At 40.0% G+C, this 22,615-nt stretch overlaps 1 protein-coding gene across 1 annotated transcript in view; it reads right to left on the bottom strand.

Moving 5' to 3' along the window:
• mvb12bb (multivesicular body subunit 12Bb) overlaps nt 1–22,615 on the bottom strand; it is a 50,492-nt gene that overhangs the window by 14,330 nt on the left and 13,547 nt on the right. The window contains 3 exon segments of the mRNA XM_054774668.1: nt 10,808–10,866; nt 18,956–19,066; nt 22,461–22,590. Coding sequence (XP_054630643.1) covers nt 10,808–10,866; nt 18,956–19,066; nt 22,461–22,590 — 300 coding nt within the window.

Genomic DNA, 22,615 nt, shown 5'->3' with positions numbered 1-22,615 from the left:
CATGCAATATCTTAATCCATTACAGCTAAGTTTGTTGCAAATGGTTTTCTTGGTGACTGTTTTTCCAACACCCTTGAGATCATTAACAGGCTGCTCCCTTGGAATTCTGGGCTGGTCCCTCACCTTTTTCGGATTCATCCTACCTCACAAGTTGAAATCTTGCATGTAGCCCCAGAGTGAGGGCGATTGACTGTTATCTCGTATTTCTTCCATTTCCCGAATTATGGCGCCAATAGGGGTGTCTTTCTTTCCAAGCTTCTTGCTGATGGTCTTGTTGCTGATGGTCTTATGCAGATCTACAATCTTGTATCAATCCTTGAGGTCCTTTGACAGCTCTTTGGTCTTGCCTATGGTTGTGGAAAGGTTTCAGTGGAAGAGATTGTTTCTGTGACAGATGTCTTTGATCCACATAACGTGTTGAGGTTAGGGCTACTTTCCTAAAGGGACGGGACAAATTTGTGTCTTTCATGCGCTCATAACTGGTCTGTGGGGGTCAGAATGCTTGCTGGTTGGTAGGGAATCAAGTACACATTTCCCGCAATCAAATACAAATGACTTCATAAGCTTTATTATATGTTTTTCTGGATTAAAAAAAAATCTGTCTCTCATAGTTAAATTAAACCTACCATACAATTCTGGACTATTCATATCTTTGTAAGGGGGTAAACTTGCAAAATGAATACTGTACTTATTTTCCCAACTGTATATTGGTGTAGCCTGTCCTCCATGTGTAGCCTGGCTAGACATTGCACTGCTCCTGTCGCTGGGACTCTCAATTTGAGGGGGGATTTTTTTATGTAGACCATGGAAATGCTATTCTAGTTGTGTAGCTGACTCTCTGTCAGCTCTGCAAATAATGGTGAGTAAAACTGGAAGAGGACCCCCCTATGCCCACTCACAGCCCTTAGCCACACTCTGACATGAGAAATAGTGCCCAGGCCTGACAGCATCTCGGAGACATATTGTAGTTTATTTTGTCGCCCAGGCATGCCATCTGTGCCATTCCAATGGAGGGTGTGTGCTCAGGCTGTTGAGAGAGGGAGAGGGCGCCAGGATGCGGGTCCCTCAGTAGCTCTGCAGCCACGGCAGGTCATTAGTCAAATTGCCTAATGAGAGAGAATACAAATGGCCCCCTACCCTGACAGGAGGAATTTTGGAGGTGTCAGAGCTCCTGACCCATACCACGAGAACAGATGATAGTGAGTTGCTATTTTCAGATTCTTTTAATGGCTATAGCTCAATGAAACCCATTCGTTTTCTTTTATCCTTCCACCACTTTCCCAAGACAAAATAGTTCGGGTGGGTGGAAGGAATTAATAAATGAAAAACCTCTAAACTGGAAGTGTAAGTTCTGAACAATTTAAGCATTTACTGGGGAGTCAGCATTTTAAAATACATACATTGCTGTCCAATAAAAAGCATGTATTTTTATCTTTTCCTTTTATTCCAGAGACAAACAAAAGTAAATTGTATTGCTTTTTGCACACAATGAAAAAAATGAAAAATATACAGTGGTACCTCGGTTTTTGTTATTAATTCGTTCCAAAAGATTACACAAAATCTGAAATGTACATGCAATACTGCACTGTACAAATTGAGACAGTGTAAGAAAACCGAGGCAACATTTTGGTGAAAATTTTAGATGAAAACTGAATCATACAAAAAGTGAGGCATCCGAAAACTGAGGTTTGACTGTACATGCCTTCCACTGGACAGTGAAAACACTGTTTAGAATAAAAGACTTAAATGGTCCTGAGGATTCTTGATATCCATGATTTCTCTTCATCCCCATTTTTTCAAGTTTCAAGTTATCATCTCAAAACTGTTTTATATCAAAATAATCACCAAATTCTTTTCAAGTTAGAACAAGTAAATAAACAAAAATTATTTACATGCTGCTAAAGAAGTTGCTGGGGCTCGGGCTGCACACATTCTATAATGTTTAGTTGAAAATAAAGGCGCAAAGAGAGTTGTTTCATTTCAAAATTTTATATGAAAAAAACAGACAAACTCAGTAAACTCAGTAATGTTTACTACTAACTACATCATTGCCATTCGTGTGATTTATTTAGACATGATAAATTAAAATTCACTTTGCTACCAGTGGGATGCAAACCTGCAAGCTTATGGAGAATGACCCACTTACTTTCTCCATCTGAGACACACCTTTCAAAAAATGTGGCTGTAGGAAGGGAGCCAAAGACACAGTCCCAATTGGACTCTGGCCCATCAATCTTCTGGAAAGTGGGCAGAGCCAGTAACACCTATGGTGAGTTTAATGCTCAATGCTCAGAGGATGGTAAGTTATAAAACTTTTTAAAAAGGCAGCAGCAATTATAATTGGGAAAAAAGACTGCAAATGTATCAGTTTTTAATAAGAACATTAAATCCTTTACCATTTTTTAAGCTGGGAGAGCCTTAGCTGCGCTGTTGAGATATTAAGCGGACTATCAGACTTTAATCTGCAATCAGCAACACTGTGTCTTTCCCGACATCGTCATGGCACTGGCACTGAAACCCAGCTGTGGCCGGTGGTAAATGTGCAACAGAATGTGTGCACAAATGGGCAGCGCCTCTCTGGACAAGTGTAAAAGACAGTAAATTGTGTGAGCCTGATGGGACACAGCAGAAGGCACAATTACACAAATCCGCTCTTAATTAGCAGTTCTGCGGGCAAACTAACCCGCAACGATGCAAGAAATGCGGCCAGCTTCAGAAATCCTAACAAGAAAGGCTTACCAGTGCTGAACACTCGGTCATGTGGCTCTGGTTTCCCTGAATTAGTGAGTGATGTGCAATCACTTATGATCAGTGCAGATTCCCAGGTTGGCCTGGTCTCCACAATCTTGAGCCCTCAGTGAGCATGTTGCCCTCTGTACCGTGGAACAGCAGGACCTGCATGCTTGTGGTTGGCATTATTAAGTTCTCCGTGCTCACAGTTCCAGGCAATGTAAAGTGGCATCTCACGTGGTGAGTAATGAATGGTGCCAGAGTGGAAGCAGGAGGGATGACAGCCAAAGAGGCCTCCTTGGCAGCCACTAACCTGGGCATGCACCAATTTATCATCCCTTAGAACTGATCCACCAATGCAGCCCTGCCATTTGTCATTAATTATACTAATAAGAACACAATGTCTTTCCAGATATCAGGCAACAGTTATTAGTATTATGCATTTACAGTTTACTAGACAATTAGCGTTATCATGGGGAAATAAAAATGTCAAACTTCAGCAGAACTGTATGCATTGTACACTGCTACATCATCTTTCAGAATACAACTGTGGATGAACTCCTTCACAGCATACCAGCCCAAAACTACTTAACTTCTGAGAGTTCCAGTTGTCCTTTTTCCAGAGCGACTTAATCTTCACTCTCATTTTGCTTCCAAAATCACACCACAATATGTGTTAGGACGTCATTAATTATGAACTTAAACAAGTCTGCAAGACCATTAAAAGATCTTTAAGGCATATTTGATCATACATCTCCTTAAACTATATTTAATGACTGGATTTTGCGAAATATTTCTATCAAGTTCTAATTAGATGTGTGATAACAAACCTTGCTATACATGGGGCAAATGAGGGAGCCATTACAGGCCATCTATTGAAGCTGTCCACGTCTGGACACCGGAACTAATGACGTACCGCTTCTATCTCAGGGATGGATAGAATGCGATGAGGGATGAGACTTCAGAGTCCGGTCAGGTCTGAAAACCCTAAAGACATTTAAATGATGTTAATATAATGCAAAAAAATCCTAGATACCTGAGGGCCTCTATGCTCCAGTCAGTAATTTAAGATTCATGCAGGATTGGTCCATTGATCATATTTTACTGTTTTACTACTGGACTTAAGTAAGTTTCTCATAGTAAATATTTTAGTATCAAAAGATTGTATTCAGTACTTGGTTTTAAGAGAAATGTAGTTTTCATGTTTTTCCCACCACATCAAAGTCATACTGGATGTCATTATTGTATATCAAATTTGAAAACAAGTTAAGTTCAGGACCTTTCACATTAACATTAAATGCAAATGAACAGTAAATATCAATTCATGTCAATTTAAGCAAGTATTCATAGTTGGAATAAGACTAATACTTTTTTTTACTCAAAACTAAACTGAATAATCAAGCTTAAGTAGCAGTTTTATTTTTTTATGAAGACATTGTCAAAATCTACACCTGCAAAGCCAGTTGTTTGGAAGAAAGTTTCACTGATTGTGCACACAATACTGTTTAAGGGCACATGTAGCAGTGCCAGTCATGCCAACACAACATAATGTGTCTTGGGCCGGTCCACCAATATTATAGATTACGAAAGTATGTTTAATTCATTTTAGGCCATATGTGTCAGTATCAGTAACGTGCAGCCAGGGGAGGCATGAAAAAAAAAAGATAAAATGAAAAAATATTGAACTTTATTCTAAATATGTAAATCTATTTTCTGTATGATTACAAAAGTACAAACATCTGAATTGAAACATTTCCTTATCAAATAGAGGGCGGAAAAAGATGAGGCTGCCGCGAGCATCTCCTCACGGCTTAGCGTGCAAGCCCAGCCTACCGTCCGAGTGCATTCAATGAGTGCACTGACTTGGATCATGGCAGGCTGCAGTACCCTCCTCATAGGTGGGGGCATGCGTGAGCTGGAAGGTGCTTGTCATTGGCATCTTTCCATAGAGAGGAAAGATGTTTGTTTTACAGCAACACCGGCTGCAAGATGCAAAATATTTTCATGCGCTGCTGAATTAATTAATTAACTTGACTGTCAAGATGGAGGAAGACGCATGGATTATAGATCCAAACTCAACAAAAGACAATCAGACTTTTACAACGGCATCAGAAATGTTCCTGAAGCATGATAGGGTGCATGTAATTCATAGACAAACGGTAAAACCACAGATGTTTTCAGTTAATAAAATAAATAAATAAAAGGGACTAAGAAGCATTTGAAAACTAACTAACTTTTTAACAAAAGTGAATTATTCTCTTCTTTTTCTTGAGATCCTCTTAATGAGCAACCTGTATTAACATTAAAAAGTGAGTGAGTACCTCATCAGCCATGAACCTCACCACACATCACTGTATTTTCCTTTCTTCAAGCCACATTTTAACTTTGTGATATATAAATGTAACAGCTTCAATTCAGTCTTTATCAGTATCTTACATTTAGAGCTGTCAAAGTTAACGCGTTATTAACACCTGTTTGAGCTTCGGCCGACGCCATAGTTTGAGGAAGTAGGGAGACTGCAGCCACAAGCGGGGGCAAAAACTCTTTTCAAGTTTTCCCATAATGCATTGCGTCTGAGCAACACATTCATTGGGCCGCTGCAGTGACCTCAGCGTCCCTTTGGGCTCTAGGCTCCTCTGGCTCCATCCGGTGAACAGAGGCAGTATTGCAGTGCCATCCATCCATTTTCTATGGTGCTTGTCCTCCATTGAAATACTTAGCTCAAATAAAATGCATTATGGGAAAATTTTAAAATGTTTTCTATTGGTACATGTTTGTATATTTATTAGGTATACCTTTGGTGTGTTAAGTTGCTGTGTGATGAGGTTAGTTTTGTTTGTAAGATGACACCGTGAATTATATTGAGTAATGACCTCCTGCAATTTCCAATGGGTTGACAAGCTCGTAGTGAGTTTTTTCATAGATCATGATTGGCTCCTATCAAATAAAGAGCTGCCTGGTCCTCACGGACTGGTGCGTGCCACAATATGCAATTATATGACGTGGACAAGCGCAGCTTATACACCGGTGAGGCTTACAGTATATATGTACAAATCTGTTTTTTCCTCTAAATTTAGTGGGTGCGGCTTTTATACTGATGCGGCTTATACACCAGAATTTATAGTATTTTTTTTTTCTTATTCTGGTGTTATTTTAATCTGTGCAGGGACACGCCACATCACAACATTCTAACTGCAGAACTGTTTTATATTCACTTTGTCAGGTGCTGTAATTTAAAAAAGTGTAATTCTGAAGTAACCCCGGAATGCGTCCGTCATTAAATCACTGTACACAAAACACAGGAAAACACTGGTGGTTACATAAAGACTCAAATTAGCCATCAATACATTGCAAATATTCAATTGTTGCAAACAATATTGTCCAGCTGAACGTCACTCTGCTTTGCCTTTTGCTGACCGGGGCAATTAAGAGGCAAACGTTAGATTTTAAGAGCGTTCCTTTCATGTCTTGACGTAAGCGCTGGCATTACTTCAGACATCAAGATTGGTTTCATAGAAATCCCATTCCATCTAAACGAAAAGCGCGGCAGTAAATCTGCCCATACCTCCCCCATAACACTTCCATAAATGATTCATTCAGCTCAGTTTAACTGATGCAAAACAGAATGTTAGTGAGCTGCGGCTGCCTGAGTCGAGCTGCAAGCGGAGTACCAAGCCTGCTGCTTTGTAAATTCACTCATCTCTCGCAGAGAAAGAAGAGAAAGACATGCACTAATAATAACTTTTGTGTCACTAGCCAGAGGTTGTATTTTTTTAATCCCTCAGCCTAAAGAACTGTGTTATTCTAAAATATAACCCCAGTGCTGCAGAAGCAGTTGAGATCCATCACAGTGTAAGATGAGAGCCTTCTGATGTCCCCTCCGCCCACCCCCGCACAGCCTGGCCCAGAACTACGCAGCAAAAACAAGATGGAACTTTTGTTTGAAACCTCTTAGTGAAAGTGTCGCGCCAAAAATAATCTTTTTTTCTGGTGTTAGTCAATCAAGCAATGGTATAGTTTGGGGGGGGGAAAGTAATTTTGCTTAATCAGCGAACACCATCTGGAACAATTAACTGAATTCTGCAGAACTCAGAGGATCAGTCATATTGGCTTATTAAAGATCCAGAATTATACAAGTAATAAATCCTTGGAAAAACGAAGCGTATACCCCTGCCTGTCATGACTATTTTAACTTCAAATACAGTAGAATACTTGATAAGGCTGAAAAGAGATTAATATATGCAAATTATGTCAAGCATTTAAAAGGCCCCCAACAACTGTCTCGCTTTTTTCCCCCTCTCTTATTACAGGCTTTATGTTTTATTCATACACAACTTACCTGTCATTTCATAAGCTGTAATATTATGAGGGTATTATTAAACAGAATAAAGTGGAGCTTTAATTGGAAAGCTCCACTGCAGTTTCCAATTATTTGCAGCGAATTAAATGAAGATGCACATCGTTTAATAACAACTGCAATATTGTTTCCTGACTCTCAAAAATCACTGTCATCTTGTCAAGATATTTTGGAAACCCAAGTTAATTTTGAGCTTCCTATTTTTTCCCTAATCCTCCTCCTCCTCCTCTGAAGGATGAATTGTCTCATGTCTGTTAATTGAACTTCCTCTAATGGATCGGGAAATAATTGCACTCCATATTACGCTAGATGAGGGCCAGTGTCAGGATTTATTTTTGATTAATGAGGCAGATATGCAAATGGATGACTTTTTATTAGGTTTACTTTTTTATCAGGTGGATGTCTGCTGAATACTGTATGTGTGGCAGACTGACTGGCTCATTTTTGCTCCGTTCTTAATTTTGATTTCATCCAATATATGAATGTTTGACACATGTCAAGAATGCAAGTTTGATTATCTCATAATATACCTTTTTTCAGTCATTATATTAGCGATCTAATCGGCAAAGGCGAGGATCAACGTAATGCTTGAGTAGAGACGCATACAGTTGGTATGAAAACTTCTCAAATGAACTTGCTCTGTCAAGTGAAATAGGGATAAAAAAAAATGAACGTGAATAGTTTTTAATATTCTGGTAATAAATGTCAAAGCACCTGCACATCACATCTGTACATGATGTGACTGCAGATGACAGATTTCCCAGACATGTTACCTCTCCTCCCCTCAGCTTGCTCTTCTCTCGTGTGTTGGGCTTTTTGTTTAGTTGAGAAGTGGCGGAGGGTTTAATCAAGAAAGCAGGCAATTCATCAATCCTAAAGAAGGCGCCTGTACGCGCCTGACAGAGCGCACATGGTTTTAGAGCAACCTGAACCTGGCCAGCTGTCAGCCCGCACACACAGACTGCCACACTCACTCACACACACACACACACACACACACACACACACACACACACACACACACACACACACACATAGATAGCAGAGCAATCAGGCTAACAATTAACACAAATGGGTTGTTTTCTAGAAGCTCACACAGTCTGCAGGCAATCACATTGTTAATGAAGGTAAGTTTGTTTTTTAATCTCAGTCACGTTCTGATGCTGTGAGGCAGACAACAAATGCGGCTCTTGTTTTCTGGACATTTTGTCCCTAGATAAATGATTGGTGGAAGTGGATGTACAGTTTGTGCTATTTCTTAACTGTCCCTCAAACCCTTTTGCAACCTGCACTATTTCTTCTCAGTCTGGAGCCACAAATTGTATTATAGTGTGTCTGAACTTGCAACATGTCTCTTATTATAACAATCGGTAATTTTGTGATCAATTGAAGCATATTTTTGCATTGTGTTTTTCTGTCTACGGCTGGATGTAACCCCACACCAGCTGGGACAGACGCCCCCTGTGACTCTCGATATGATGAAGGGCATCAAATCTGACAATAGGTTGGCATATACGTTTATTCATTTAGAACTGTATTACATTACACATGATATTTGGATGAGGTTTGGTAAAATTACCCCCGTTTGGGATGTGGCTGTGCTGGAGCAGCAGAAGGAATCCTCACCACATGGTGTCTCTCTCCAGCTAGATAAAAACCTGCCATCCCCAGTCACCTCATAGAGTCGCATATTCTTTCAGGCTGGAGTGCTGAAGCTACAGTAGCTCAGAGTATGTGGATTGGAGGGTGTCATGCCGCTTCAACTCTTGCCTCTGTTTAAGTCATACATGTCTTATTGCCAACAGGGCACAAGGCACAGTACATAACATGCATGTATGGCAGTGGATAATCGTTTACGTTTGCGGTGCGGTGCTAAAGACGGCCTTAAAAATGCAGACAGTACGGTCGGGTTAATCATGTGTTTTTTTGCCATTGGGGAACACTAACTTACAAACATTGAAGGGTTTCAGCTCGGAGGAAATCTTCATAAATACAAAAAAAGTTAACATGTTAACTCCCAATTCTAAATAAATTCATCACAGCGCTACTGTGAATGGTACAGTAGCATGCCCACTCACTTCCTCACACTTTGCTCACCAAAGTCTGCGCGCTGGTCTTCAACATGCATTCCATATATTGCAGTGGTTCCGGAAGTGAGTGCTAGTAGTCGGTGATGTGCTTAAGATAAACTTATTTTTGAAACACTTATTTGTCAACAGTGGGCATGTTTACACAAGGGGTGTGAACGATAGGCTGCACATTTGCCCCTCTCCGCTGTCAAAATTGTTTTCATCCACACAGTGATGTTTTAAAAGTATTTCTATTCAAACTAATGCACATTCTAAAGCTGTCATGCGTGTGCCAAAGTAATGACGCCACTGCAGCCATGGACTGTTGAGCCAATTTTAGCCGGTCAGAAGCATCATTGACGTCATTTCGGTAGACGCCAACAAACATGGCAATTTGCAGGAGAAGATGCATGTGGACTGCTAGCGAAGTAGCATTACTTTTCAGTAGTTTATTTCACATTTGTCAGCAAAATTTATTGAATGTAAAACTGAAAATGTATGAATGTGAACATTGCCATGAGAACATTCTCAGGCCTTTCTAACAACATGCATGTCAAAGTTGTCCCACCAGTCTGATCGGGTCTTGTCCCCAAATCGCCATCGTTGGCTGGAGTGTCGTAGCCTTGTTAGTTTTAGAGAGTAAAACAGAGCAGCAGCGTCCTCCGAAGCCCATAATGGCGCCTTTGTTTGTCAATGTAATGCAAAAGTAGGCGTATGTTTACTCTTAAACACACAAAAAGGCATTTCAGTATGCTTAAAACCAGCAATGTAATGTTTGCCATTGCACACATTAAATTATACTTATCTAGTGTGGAAATGACGCACATAATTGCAACACCATCTATTGGCAACAAGCCAAAAGCTCCGTCTTCACCGTTCCCATGCATATGCTGAAGCCGGAGTTTTAAAAAATCTTCACCATGGCCAGAGTTTTGCAAAAGCTGAGTTTTTAAGGACAAAAATAGGGGTCAGCCGGATACTTATTTTACATGAGTATCCGTTACAGATACTGCATTTTTTCCGAGTACAAGCATGAAACAAGTACAGTTCGTCATTATCTGTAATTTTCACGAAGGAAAATCCTCATTGAATAACTACTTATGTATTCACTCTTCACGCTCTGTGATTGGCTAGTCACACACAGCAACCGCCCCTCCCTAGACAGACTCGCTTCAGCCAGAGGGAGGAGTACACGGTGCATTTGACAAGACAGAGCTGTAAACGGCTCGTGTTGCTTCGGTCACTGCCGTTTGTTTTTTTTTTTTGTCCATCTGCTTGCTTCTAATTTGGCTGATTATTAAGTTACTAAAAAAAAAATAAAATAAGATAAAAAATATATTTGCATTTAGCCTTCTCGTGGTGTGTGCCATTTACAGATGTTTCATGAAATTAAAGCTGAAGGCTGAGCTTGTGACATGCAATTATTTACCAAAACACTAGGGGGCAGTGTTTTCATGCGCAACCAGAACTCTGAAGCGACATCCACATCGTTGATATTGATATCAGTGGATAATAACGCGCCACATTTCACTGTCGGTAACAGTGTTGTAACATTTGGATTAGTCATTAATGAAAAACAAGTTTCCAATACAATTGTATTGATTACAGTAAAATATTTTGTCTGTTAATTCTAAAGCGTGAGAGAGGTTACCCGTCATTGTGTAGCTGCCACTGTTCTGGTGATCGTAGCTTGGCCTGCCAATGGTCTTCCTACAGGCAGAGAGAGAAAAAAATCTGTCACTCTATCAATAATAGTACTATGACGACTGCTACTACTACTACTTCATTGAGTGGCATATGAAATGGGAGGTTACCATGTGTGTGGCATTTATATTAGCCATTTATTGAGCTATTAGGGCTGTCAAAAGATTAAATCAGAGTAATTACAGTTGCCATTTCTGCCTTTTTTTCAGGTATGGGGCTTTCAGAAAATCACACACACATATTTTTCAGGGGTCCTGGGAAGACCTGAAAATGGCAAAAAAAACCCTGCACTTTTACGACTGGTCAGTTTTTTGCCTTTGTTTCAGGTCAGCGGGTGTCATTAATTTTTTCAATTTTCAACTTACTGAAACTATGCTTTTTTGGTCAGGGAGGTGGGGAAAACCTACCACACTTTCATCAGGGGGCCCGGCAGGACCCAAAGATGGCAAAAAACTACCACTTTTGAGACAGGTTAATTTTCTGTAGAGCTGTTGCAAAATCGTACTTTTTGAAGTTGCTGAAACTACATCTTTATGGTCCGGTAGAGTTCGGAGTGTCCCTGAATGCACCTCGCGTGACTGTGGTGAGAATGAGGAAGTGTTGTTCCGAGGCTGGATGAAGAGGCATGTTTGCGAGTTGGAGATACATACATGGTGTCGGAATTGCACTGCTGTTGATGTGTTTAGGTCAGAATAAATTTATGAGAGTGTCAGACTCTGTGGGGATGCAACTCTGTGCCTCTGGAGAGAGGTGTGGCTTGCCGTAATGCACGTGTTAATCACGTACAATTTTTTTAATTAAATTAATACAATTACGTAGTTACCTCCGTTAACGTGTTATGTTTGGCAGCCCTATCTTATATGTAGCAGAATCACAGAGAGTCTTCAGTTATATTACAAAAATGCTTCCATCTAAAGGCAGACCAGAGCTTCAAAATCAAAGTTTGAGTCTAAATGGAGAAAATGAGGCAAAAGTTAAAACTGTGCATTAGTTGCCTGAGGGCTTGAACAGACCTTCAGCAGGGCTTTGGAGCAGGATCTTGTTAAGTCCAGAGGAGTCGCGGGATTCTATTATTCAAGGGAAGTCTGCTTTTACTGTTTCATGGCCTTGTATTACAGAAAACAGCACCGAGTGCACTTTGTGGGCAGTTGAAGTTAACAAACCATATAAGATTGAAATCCTCATCAATCAAGCTATCACAAATTACACTCCTGGCCTCACCCCTACGGATCGATAAATCCTCAGCTAGTGAGGACGGGGAAAAAACAGCTTCAAGAGAGCTGCATAAGATGGTGTGCCTTGGAGGTAGCTAAAGAATACAACAGCTATAAAATAAATGATCTCATAATGATGATGCAAAGTAGTAATATAATTAAAATGGGAATTGCTATGATTAGCACAGACAGGCGTTATGTAAGACCAGGTTAGCAAGATTCTGCAGAAATCACTGCTATAAAATGAAGAGACAGATTTTAGAGGCGAGAAGTATTGCCGATATTTTTTTTTTTTGCGTGTGTAATAACTCTATTTAGGTTCTACACATGGATAGCAGCATTCATTGGTGGTTTGGAGAAATATAAAGCACAGCCATAAGGCCGCGACTGTACACAAATTGCAGCTTTGGAAAACTGATCTAGACCTACGAGATAAATAAATATAGTAATTTCTATCAAGGGTGAAAAACAAGACTTCTGACTGTCTGCAGTACTTATGAGCTGAAGCTTGCAACTCAGATTCATTTGCAATGAAAGGGTCGACTTTCCTTCCCCTCATTTACATTAGCATTTGGCCATGTTGAATCCAGACCAATTGTGAATTTTTAAAAGGTTGGCATCAATCTTGTGGGGACGATTGCCATATTCAGTGTTTTTTTACTTTGCAAAGGTTGATCCGACAGCTGAAAAGGAAGCTGCACATCTGTCAAGCACACAGACACTGATGATGTGGTAGTGAAAGGTTTAAATGTCTTTTTTAGGAGCTTGTGTTTGCTTTGGTCAATCAGTGCCTGGAGGCGCCATCTGAAACACAAGGTGAGCACGTGGTTATTGTCATACAGTGGAACCTCGGGTTTTCATATGATTCAGTTTTTTTATTTTTTATACCAAATTACGTAGTCATTTTGGGTGAATATCATTCTGTGGAGTCGACGGCCTAAACAAAGCATCCACACATTGGTGACTAAGTCTGTGAAAAACGGATTGTCTTTTTTATTAGAGTTGGGACACTACAGACAGATTCCGGCCAGGGCATCCTTTAATCATCTTTAACATGTGTATGTGTGTGGTTTAACTGTTCGTAAAACACAGAACAGCGAACAACTCTGTATCTATCTCCTTCCTTCCTCCGAATAAGCACCTTGCTCTGATGAAGTGTTCAAGCGCACTGTGTATTTCTGAGTGCTCTGTGTGCTTTTTTATTATAATGGCTGCAGTTGATAAGGACTGACTGAACTTTGATGAAGAAGGTGATAAACACTATTGAATTTAAGAAAGAACTCGTAGCAAAATGCAAAGGTAGTGTCTGTTCCAACTGGATTGTAACGTAAAGGCCGAGCCAGTGTGTGTAATAATGATTGTACCTGCTGCTGACGCTTACAATACTGTTCAAGTGAACAAGTATGCAGTTGTAATGGAGTCAAACAGTGTCCATGTGGCTTATGCATCCCATCCTATTCTAAATGCCTCTAAATGACGAATGAAAGGGATAAATTAATATTTAAGGTTACTTTTACCTTCATTGAAAGGGTAATTGAGTAATGTTGTGGCAGCGAGAGCAACACCTTCCACTTCAACACCACCTTCCTGTTTTGCCACAAGTTATTTGTTGAATTAATTAGTTTGTCTGACCTTCTTTATCAAAATGCTGACTTTCTTTGGCTCCATTTTTGGGTTATTGAGGTGAGAAACACGGTGGAATTCAAGAAATACCAAAACATGAATGTGGTGTTGAAGAGGAAATCTCGAAGGTAAAAGTAACCTTGAATGTTCGGTTATGCCTTTCATTCATCATTTATATGTATTTTGAGTCATTTTCTGCATGTAAAACTATACATGTGAAACTATAAAAATGTGTTTTGTGTGAACATTTTTGACTGATTAATGGGATTTGATTATTTTTTAGGTGTAATTACTATTTATTTTGAAACATTTATTTCATTCAATGGAGAAAACAAACAAACAAACAATATTGAAACAATATTAGATAAAACCAAACACTCTTCAAATTAATTACTATTTATATTATTTCTTACATGAAAAATTTATTGGGTTAGCAGTTTGGGTCGGACCTTTTGGAACAAATTAATGACACAAGCCAAGGTTCTGCTGTATATGTATTTTGCTTTTTTTCTGCATGTGAAACAATAATAATTCTCAATAAAATGTGTTTTGTGTTCATATTTTCTGGTGTCTGCATTGGATTAATTGGATTGGTTTCTTATGGAAAAAAATGCTTCAGTTTTCATACGTCTCATCTGACGAAAACCGAGGTTCCGCTGTATTTGTAAGTGATGGTAACTTAAACTCCCAAACCACATGAAACTCTGAATGTGTTCATTTTCTAAAGGAAACCTCAAGGGCTGCTTTTCCCATCTGGTCACACTACAAAGCCTTTTCACTCCAAATTGGTGATTTCTAAATACAATTTTAGGTGCATTGGAGAGGCTGACATATGGCAAATCAATTAAACAACTAATGCCTGAAACAAAAACATGGCAAGTGCATTTGCTAATCAACATCAGTGTCGGGGCTCATATTACGGTGGCCACTGGAGTTTTGACAACAATTAATCCTCATTTCAGGCAAGGAGAGCCATATTGACACATATTCCTAATTTGAATATGCAATTATAGTGTAGTTCCTCATCAAATTACAGTAAAACTGGGAACACAGCCTAGAAGATTTACACAATTACAACACTTATCAAGAGACTTATGTTCCCATAAAATCTGTCTGAGTTAAAATCATATTAGTGTCACAAAGCAAACCGCAGCGGTAAAGTTCACTTCATTGTGTTGTTGCAGCTGCAGTTCAAATCATTTCAAAAGCATTCTTTATGTTGCTGATTTGTCAGTGTAAAAAAGACAGATAAGGAGAAAAGAAACTCTGAGAGACAGCGGCGACAAAAGTGGTAGTCAGTGGAGAGGTAAGATGACGAGGGAAGTAATATCAGTGTAAAGCCAGAGTTGTGATACAGAAAGCAGGAAGCTCTTGTTTTGACACACATCCAGCTTCTCCTGTGACAACACCTCCACACGATCCTTTATGTGCTGACAGTGATGCTTTATAGGTGCCACTATCTCAGCCATTTTATAGGTGCCACTATCTCAGCCATCATTATCCTCCTTTAAGCTCAGTGTCGGGGGCTGAAAAGAGATATGCACTGAATTTTGGAGCAAATCACTGAAGAGCATGAGGCCGTCAAATCTCTGCTGATCACTCAATCATTCTCAGCACTGTACTGAAACCATCCCCATGGATCTGAGCTACTTTTTGCAACTTTTTAGAATGCAACAAGTAATGAGAGAGCTTGAGTGAGACTGTCATGCAACACTGACAGACACACAACCAGGATGTCTCTTTCTCTCAACAGTCATGCACATGAGGAAGTCATGGATAGTCAGCAAGCAACACAAGCCGATACAATCTCTTGCAGAGATGCTTCAATGTGAGTGCCACAGCCAGAATGCTGCATGATCCAGAGTGTATTGATATGCCAATTCTGACATGGACGACTCTCCAGGTGTCGGGTGTAAGAAAGTAGGCATTGCAATGAAAAAAAAAATCAGCTTTGACATTTTCATCGCTGTAATGTTTGCTTTTAAACGCGCATGTGTGTACATTGGGCTAAGATTCTAATAGAAATGTCACTGAGATTTGAGTGAACTGGAAGGACTGGTAATATTAGGACAAGCCTAATTTATGCTAGCAGTTGCTAAAGAGGTCAGCCACAGCAATGACAGTTTTATCAGTCATGATAGATGGAGGGGGTCCTTTCTGGAAACATGTAAAAGCTGATTAGGTAGTGTTTTTTCACACAATCTGCAAACTTTGGGGTCACAATTCTGTTTTAAGTCGAAGCTGCGTGAAACAACCAATTAATCAAAATCAAAAGTCCTCCACCAAGGGGGCCTCTCCTCTTTACACCCATTAAACTTCACATGTAAAGGCTGGTTGGATCACCTTTTTTCATACTAGCTGCAAACTCTGGGGGGCAAAATTCTGATTTAAGTGGAAGATGAGCAAAACAATGAAGAAATAACAAATGTCCGCCACCAAGGGGGAACTCTCTTCTCTGCACACCCATTGAACCAAGTGGATCAGGGAAATATAACAAAAACAATATCCCTCAGCATTTCCCAGTATCAAGTAGTGAAATTACTTTTTAAAATACTTTCAAACTTGTGGGGGATATGTGGGCAGTGTCAGCTGTTGGTCATTCACAGGTTTTGTTAATGTTCTGTTTCAATAATAAGGTTGAGAATAGGGCTGGAATTCTCAGGGTACCTCACGATATGATTTGATTTGATTCATATATATGGCTCACAATAACAATATCTTGGTATTATATCTTGGTATACTGTGGTAGGGTGAGACAAAAACAAAAAAAAGAATTGCATAGTTTATATTTTGCAGCAATATTTAGCAAAAGTGCAAAAACGATGACACTCTTTTAGTGTAAAGAGTGTAGAAAGCACCTCCGTGAATCACCACATTATCATGGTGGAGGGGTTTGAGCGCCCGAGTGAACCTAGGAGTTACTGTATGTTGTCTGGGGCTATATGCCCCTGGTAGGGTCTCCCAAGGCAAACGGGTCCTAGGTGATGGGCCAGACCAAGAGTGATTCCGACGCTATGAAGAAACACAAGAGAGGGCACCGCACCTTGTCCGTACGTGGGATACCGAGGCCTCACCCTGGAGCCAGGCCCGAGGGAGGGCTGGCAGGCGTGCGCCCAGCCCGAAGAAGCCACACAGGATCTCCCCCTTGTAGACCCACCACCTGCAGCGGCAAGCATAAGGGTCTGGTGCAATGTGCTTTGGGAGGCGGCCAAATCTGGTTCTTGGGACATGGAATATCACTTCTCTGATGGGGAAGGAGCCCGAACTTGTGCGAGTTGTTGAGACATTCCGATTAGACTAGTCTGACTCACCTTGACCCACAGTTTGGAACCAAACTCCTCGAGAGGGGCTGGACCTTGTTCTAACCTGCAGTTGCTGCAGGGGAGAGGCGGCAAGCTGGTGTGTACTTATTAACGGCCCCCCGGCTCGGTGCCTCTGTGTTGGAGTCATCCCCAGTAAACGAGAGGGTAATTGCCCTACGCCTTCAGGTTCGGGAAAGGGTCCTGACTGCCTTTTCTGCGTACGCGTGAAACGGCAGATTTGTTTATTTATCTATTTATTATTGCAAGACAGTTTTTTTTCTGAACGAGAAATCTTATTTTAATCTTATGAGATCTCATGAGATCCCTATTTATCAATAATTGACTTGATGCGACTTGAAAGTTGTGAGTGAAAAAAATCGCATGTAACAATAAATATCAGATGGATAAACATTCACATACTTGCTTGTGATTATTAGCACGAAGCGCACCGGCATTTTTTTACAGACGTCAGCTCAACAGGTTTGCACCCCAAACATTTCAGTGGCTCGATATGGTTTAACAGCCTGAGTCAATAACAAAAATGGGTGTTGCAGTTTATCATCCATTTTATTTAAACTTTCTGTTCTAATTTCAGAGAGAGATTGCTTTAAAAATGTAACTACTTACAACCTCCAGTACACTGATGTGATGAATTGGTTGTGTCTTAAGCTTGACACATCTGATCGGTTTGTTTACATCTGTTCACAAATAGACCACAGCCTAAAGTACGTGGATGTTTGACAGAGATAATAGCAGCTTTTACAATTATTCCGTCAATGGGTCATTGAAATTTGTTTAAAATTTTATACATTTAAAACATTTTAGGTGAGGTATCTCTTTGTGAATGTTAAGGAAGTACAGTACATGGGCCAAGGCTATGAAGTATATTGAACTTCAGTGGCTTGAGGAGCTGTACATGAATCACTATGTCAGTATATCTAATCTGTGACTTAAAAATGACAACTGAAGTATTTGTAGCTGTATGTTTGGGTGTCTGCACTACATGCTACTGTACAGATGCCAGATAAACAGTCAAAGAGCCCCGCTGTATAATTTACCCACAGTCCCGTCCTCATGTGTCAGTGAATTATGGATGGAATTACTCCCGAAAGAAGACTCACAGTGCAGAATGAATTTGAATGTTAATACAAAACCAGCAGCCTGTGATCTCAGCAGGCATCAGACGGGTGTGTGAGTTGCTTCGAGGTGCAATTCATCCCAACCTCTCATCCTCACCAACTTCAAAAGAGTAGAGGATTACCAGTAAGAGTTGTAAAGGCACACACAGGCCTAAACTCTTGGGTTTTGAATGTGTTTTTTTTTATTCAATGTATTTATTTATCCTCATCTAAATGTATTACCAGGTGAACAGTTGCTGTCTTTCTGCAGAGATTTTAAGTGACTTTTACCAGTAAAGGGTGGCAAAGCAAAAAGCTTCAGCATGGCAAACCTGCCAGCAGCCTGTGCCAAGCACACTCTGACACCGTCTAAGCTGTTTGTTTACAATTTGCAGTGGAAATCCCCAGATTTTCATTGCAATAAATAATCAAGCTTATCTGCCTTGATTTTTTTTCTGTGGGGCCCGAGGCGAAGGATGCTGCAACAGCCTGAGTAGAGAGCGGACACACGCATCCTAGCATGCCAAAGATCTTGGAGCTCTCCTCCCTTCCGCTGCAGCTGTTGCTCCTTCTCCAGGCTACATCTCCTCCTGTTTGTGTGCACAGCATTGCTGTTGCTACAGTCAGAGCAACCTGACTCTGCCTCATGGGAAAGTCCACAAATAGCAAGAGTTTAGCCCTTGTTGAACTCAGGTTAGCCTTCCTTGAGTTCACTCTCACTACCTTGTTGCTCAGTGAATTGCCCAGTTGAGATCACCTACCTGTGTCTTTACCATAAAACATATGATACGGTGACAAAATAATACACCCAAACATCTTATGTTTTTCAAAACATTACCTGGCTATTTCAGATGAAGTATCACTGTTAACGTTGCTGGCTCTCTGCTGAGATAACTGAAGATGAGGCACCTCTCCCACTCGATACCAGATTCCCATGTTATTGATTTCTCTGTGCAACAAGAAGAAAATCACATGCGTATACATGTTAACACCTCAACGTAGAAGGCTCTGTTTCTCTTACATACAGTATTTCTAAGATCAAGGCCAAGATGAATCCCATAACAATGTGCCTTCAAGTGCCCTCTACCTGAAAAAAATGGATTGGGCTGTCAAATGATTACAAATTTTAATCAGATTAATCAGGTTTTCAGATTAATTTACAACTACTGTAAATTCCAGTGTATAAGCCACTACTTTTTTCTTAAACGTTGAACCCTGCGTCTTATACAATCGTGCGGCTAATCTATGACTAAATTCTTCTTCAGAACTACTACTAATTGTTTAAATACTGTGCTGCTCACAAGCCAGTGAGGAAACGGTAGCTCTTTCTTTGACAGGAGCCAATCATAAGCTATCAGTGCACTCACAAAAAGCTTGTCAACCCATTGGAAATTTCAGGAGGTCATTATATATAACAGCAAAACAACATAACAGTCTGACACACGGTGTCATCTTACTGAGAACAACACAAAATTCATCACACAGCAACTGAACACTCCAAAAGTATACCTCAGAAATATAAAAACATGTACCAATAAAACTTTGAAATAAAAAAAAAACTGTTTTTTTTAATTTTTGCAATAAGGCACTGCTTCTGAGCAACGCATTCACTGGGGCGCTACAATGACGTCGGCCTCCCTCTGGGCTCTCTGCTCCTCTGGCTCCCTTTGGTGTACAGAGGCAGCATTGCAGTGCCATCCATCTACAGTATGTTGCTGAACCTTCAATGAACTGGTCCTCTCGCAAATGCATAATGGGTAGATGTTAAAATAGCTGTTCTTTTTTATTCTAAGCTCGTATTGGTACTTGTAATGTATATTTCCTAGATGCCTTTTGAGTGTTAAGTTGCTGTGTGATGAGTTTAATGTTGTTTGTAAGACAAAACCGTGAGTCAGACTGTTACATTGAGTAATGACCTCCTGCAATTTCCAGTGGGTTGACAAGCTTGTTTCAGACATACCATAAATTCCGGTGTATAAGCCACACCCACTAAATTTAGAGGAAAAAACAGATTTGTTCATATATAAGCCGCACCAGTGTGTAAGCCGTACCGGTGCGGCTTATACACGGCTTCATAAAATGGCAGATTGTGGCGCCCATGAGTCTTAGAGGACCAGGTAGCTCTTTATTTGATAGCGGCCATTCATGAGCTATGAGAAAATTCGCAGCAAGCTTGTCAACCCATCCGAAATCGCAGGAGGTCATTACTCAATCCAACAGTCTGGTGTCATCTTCGAAAGAATGCTAAAATCATCACAGGGAGCCAGGGAGAGCTCCCTCTGGTGGACAGAGGCAGCTGAATGAATCATTGCAGAGCCCCGGCAGTCATGGCCACTGAAATGCTTTGCTGGGAAGAAATGCATGCTGGGAAACCGTTAAAATAGTTGTTTTTTATTCTAAACTCGTATTGATACTTGTATTGTATATTTCTTACCTACCCTTTGAGTGTTAAGTTGCTGTGTGATGATTTTAGCATTCTTTCTAAGATGAAACCGTGAGTCATACTGTTATATTGAGTAATGACGTCCTGCGATTTCCAATGGGTTGACTAGCACGCTGTGAGTTCCCTTATAGCTTTTGATTTGCTCCTGCCAAAGAAATAGCTACCATTCTCACTGACTCCTGGGCAGCACAGTATTTAAACAATTAGTAGTAGTTCTGAAGTAAAGGAGATTAGAACATGGCCATAAATTAGCCACACCGCTGTTTAAGTTTAAAAAAAAAGTAGTGGCTTATGTACCTGAAATTACGATATTAGGCATTAAAAAGACGTATTGAAATTGTGATATGTTGTATTTTACACTGGTCACTAGATGTCATTAATTTTACTTTAATGTTTGGTAAAACACATAAATGTCAGATTTGATCCCCGGAACCAGAGGCTTTTATTGCAGGTTTAAAATATCTCACAACAGGCACAATAATAAAAACATAGTAAAACACATAATAATCATAATCATTATAACCATAGAAGGCTCTAATAATGTTAAAACTCACATTTAGAAGGTCGTAAACACGTATCCTATGCTACAACTGTAAAAATACTCCATTTATAAAGAAGGAATCCTACTTTACGGAAATTCACTTTTCAAGGTCGGGTCTGGAACCAATTAACTGTGATAGACAAGCGATTGTGTATTGTATGTATTAATGGTTGCAAATGAACTGAAAATTTAAATCAACCTAAAGTCTGTGTAAAGTCTGCTCAGTGGTCACCAAACGTTTTGAGCCCGTGATTCCTGGGCTTGGCTGGGAACCTAGAAACGATCTACATTTAACAGGTTGATGACATATACAAGACATAGCAGAGGGCCTCAGAAGTGATCCTGGTGAATTCTCCAGGACCAGGGGGGTGCAAGAACTGAAAAGAGTTTGCATTTGCTCCAATATTGATGGAGTGACCTGTGTAATGGTTTGGTTATGGATCACGACAGGCCCACGGTCACCAAGTCCCTGTAGGTCAAACACTACCAACAGCTCCTTTTTAATTTCTAAAAAGGAGTCTGGCTGGTTGCAATTATTTTTTTACATAAATATGCAATGTTGTTTGAAGATGTAATTACTTCATTTACTATACAACCTTCTGCACTTCTGTACGCAAAAGTAAAGAGAACAGGTGAGCCTCAGGCTGGCTCAAAGTGTGGGGGTTCAGGCAGTGTTCCATTAACGCTTGCAGTTTGCTTGATTTCCGATGGTCCAAAAACCTTTATCGATATTGCATAATACTAAATCATAAATCATCATCACATCAAAATTTGAATTTTGCGGCTCCACTCTATCACATTATTTCCAAAATATATTAATAAATGAATTAAGTCTATTGTTGAATAGGACCAATTATTAGGAACAAATATGCATATTTAAGCAAATTGAAGATATTTTTTCACCTAAAAGTAATAATTTTTAAGCAGACAAGCCAAAACTCAACTTTGAACCCCCAAGGTCACTTGCTGCCCGTCCTGCCATGAATTTCCCCTAGGGAACACATTTATAGTAACACACAAGAGCATGACTCTTATTTATGTCTTAAATTGCTTATTTTCTGTTATTATGTTATTATGTTATTATTATTGGATAATGCGAGAGTAAAGGTACCTACAGGGGTGTTAATTCATGTCTAATAATGTTAATAATAATAATGCTAATAATGTAAAAAAAATACATATTTAGCAGGTCATAAACAGGTTGTCAATGATGTAACCATGAAAACGTTGCATTTATAAATAAGGAGTCCAACTTCGCGGAAATTCACTTATCATGGTTGGGTCTGGAACCAATTAATCGCGATAAAAAAGGGATCTTTGTATTTTTATGCTTATTATTTGTACTGCCCAATAACATACCCAATGCAGGTGTAGTGAACAAGATGATATTTGGATTTGGCTGTGATTTGGATGTCATATACAGCCGTCTCCGCAGCTGCACGTGGCCTGATTTTCACACAAAGCCTCCTCTACCTCATTGCCGGCTCTTCTATGGAGTCAGACAAACATGCAAA

Source organism: Dunckerocampus dactyliophorus, chromosome 4, assembly GCF_027744805.1.
Source record: "Dunckerocampus dactyliophorus isolate RoL2022-P2 chromosome 4, RoL_Ddac_1.1, whole genome shotgun sequence".
Lineage (NCBI taxonomy): Eukaryota > Metazoa > Chordata > Actinopteri > Syngnathiformes > Syngnathidae > Dunckerocampus > Dunckerocampus dactyliophorus.
The sequence above is the reverse complement of the archived record's forward strand: the minus strand, read 5'-3'. Positions and strand labels throughout refer to the sequence as shown.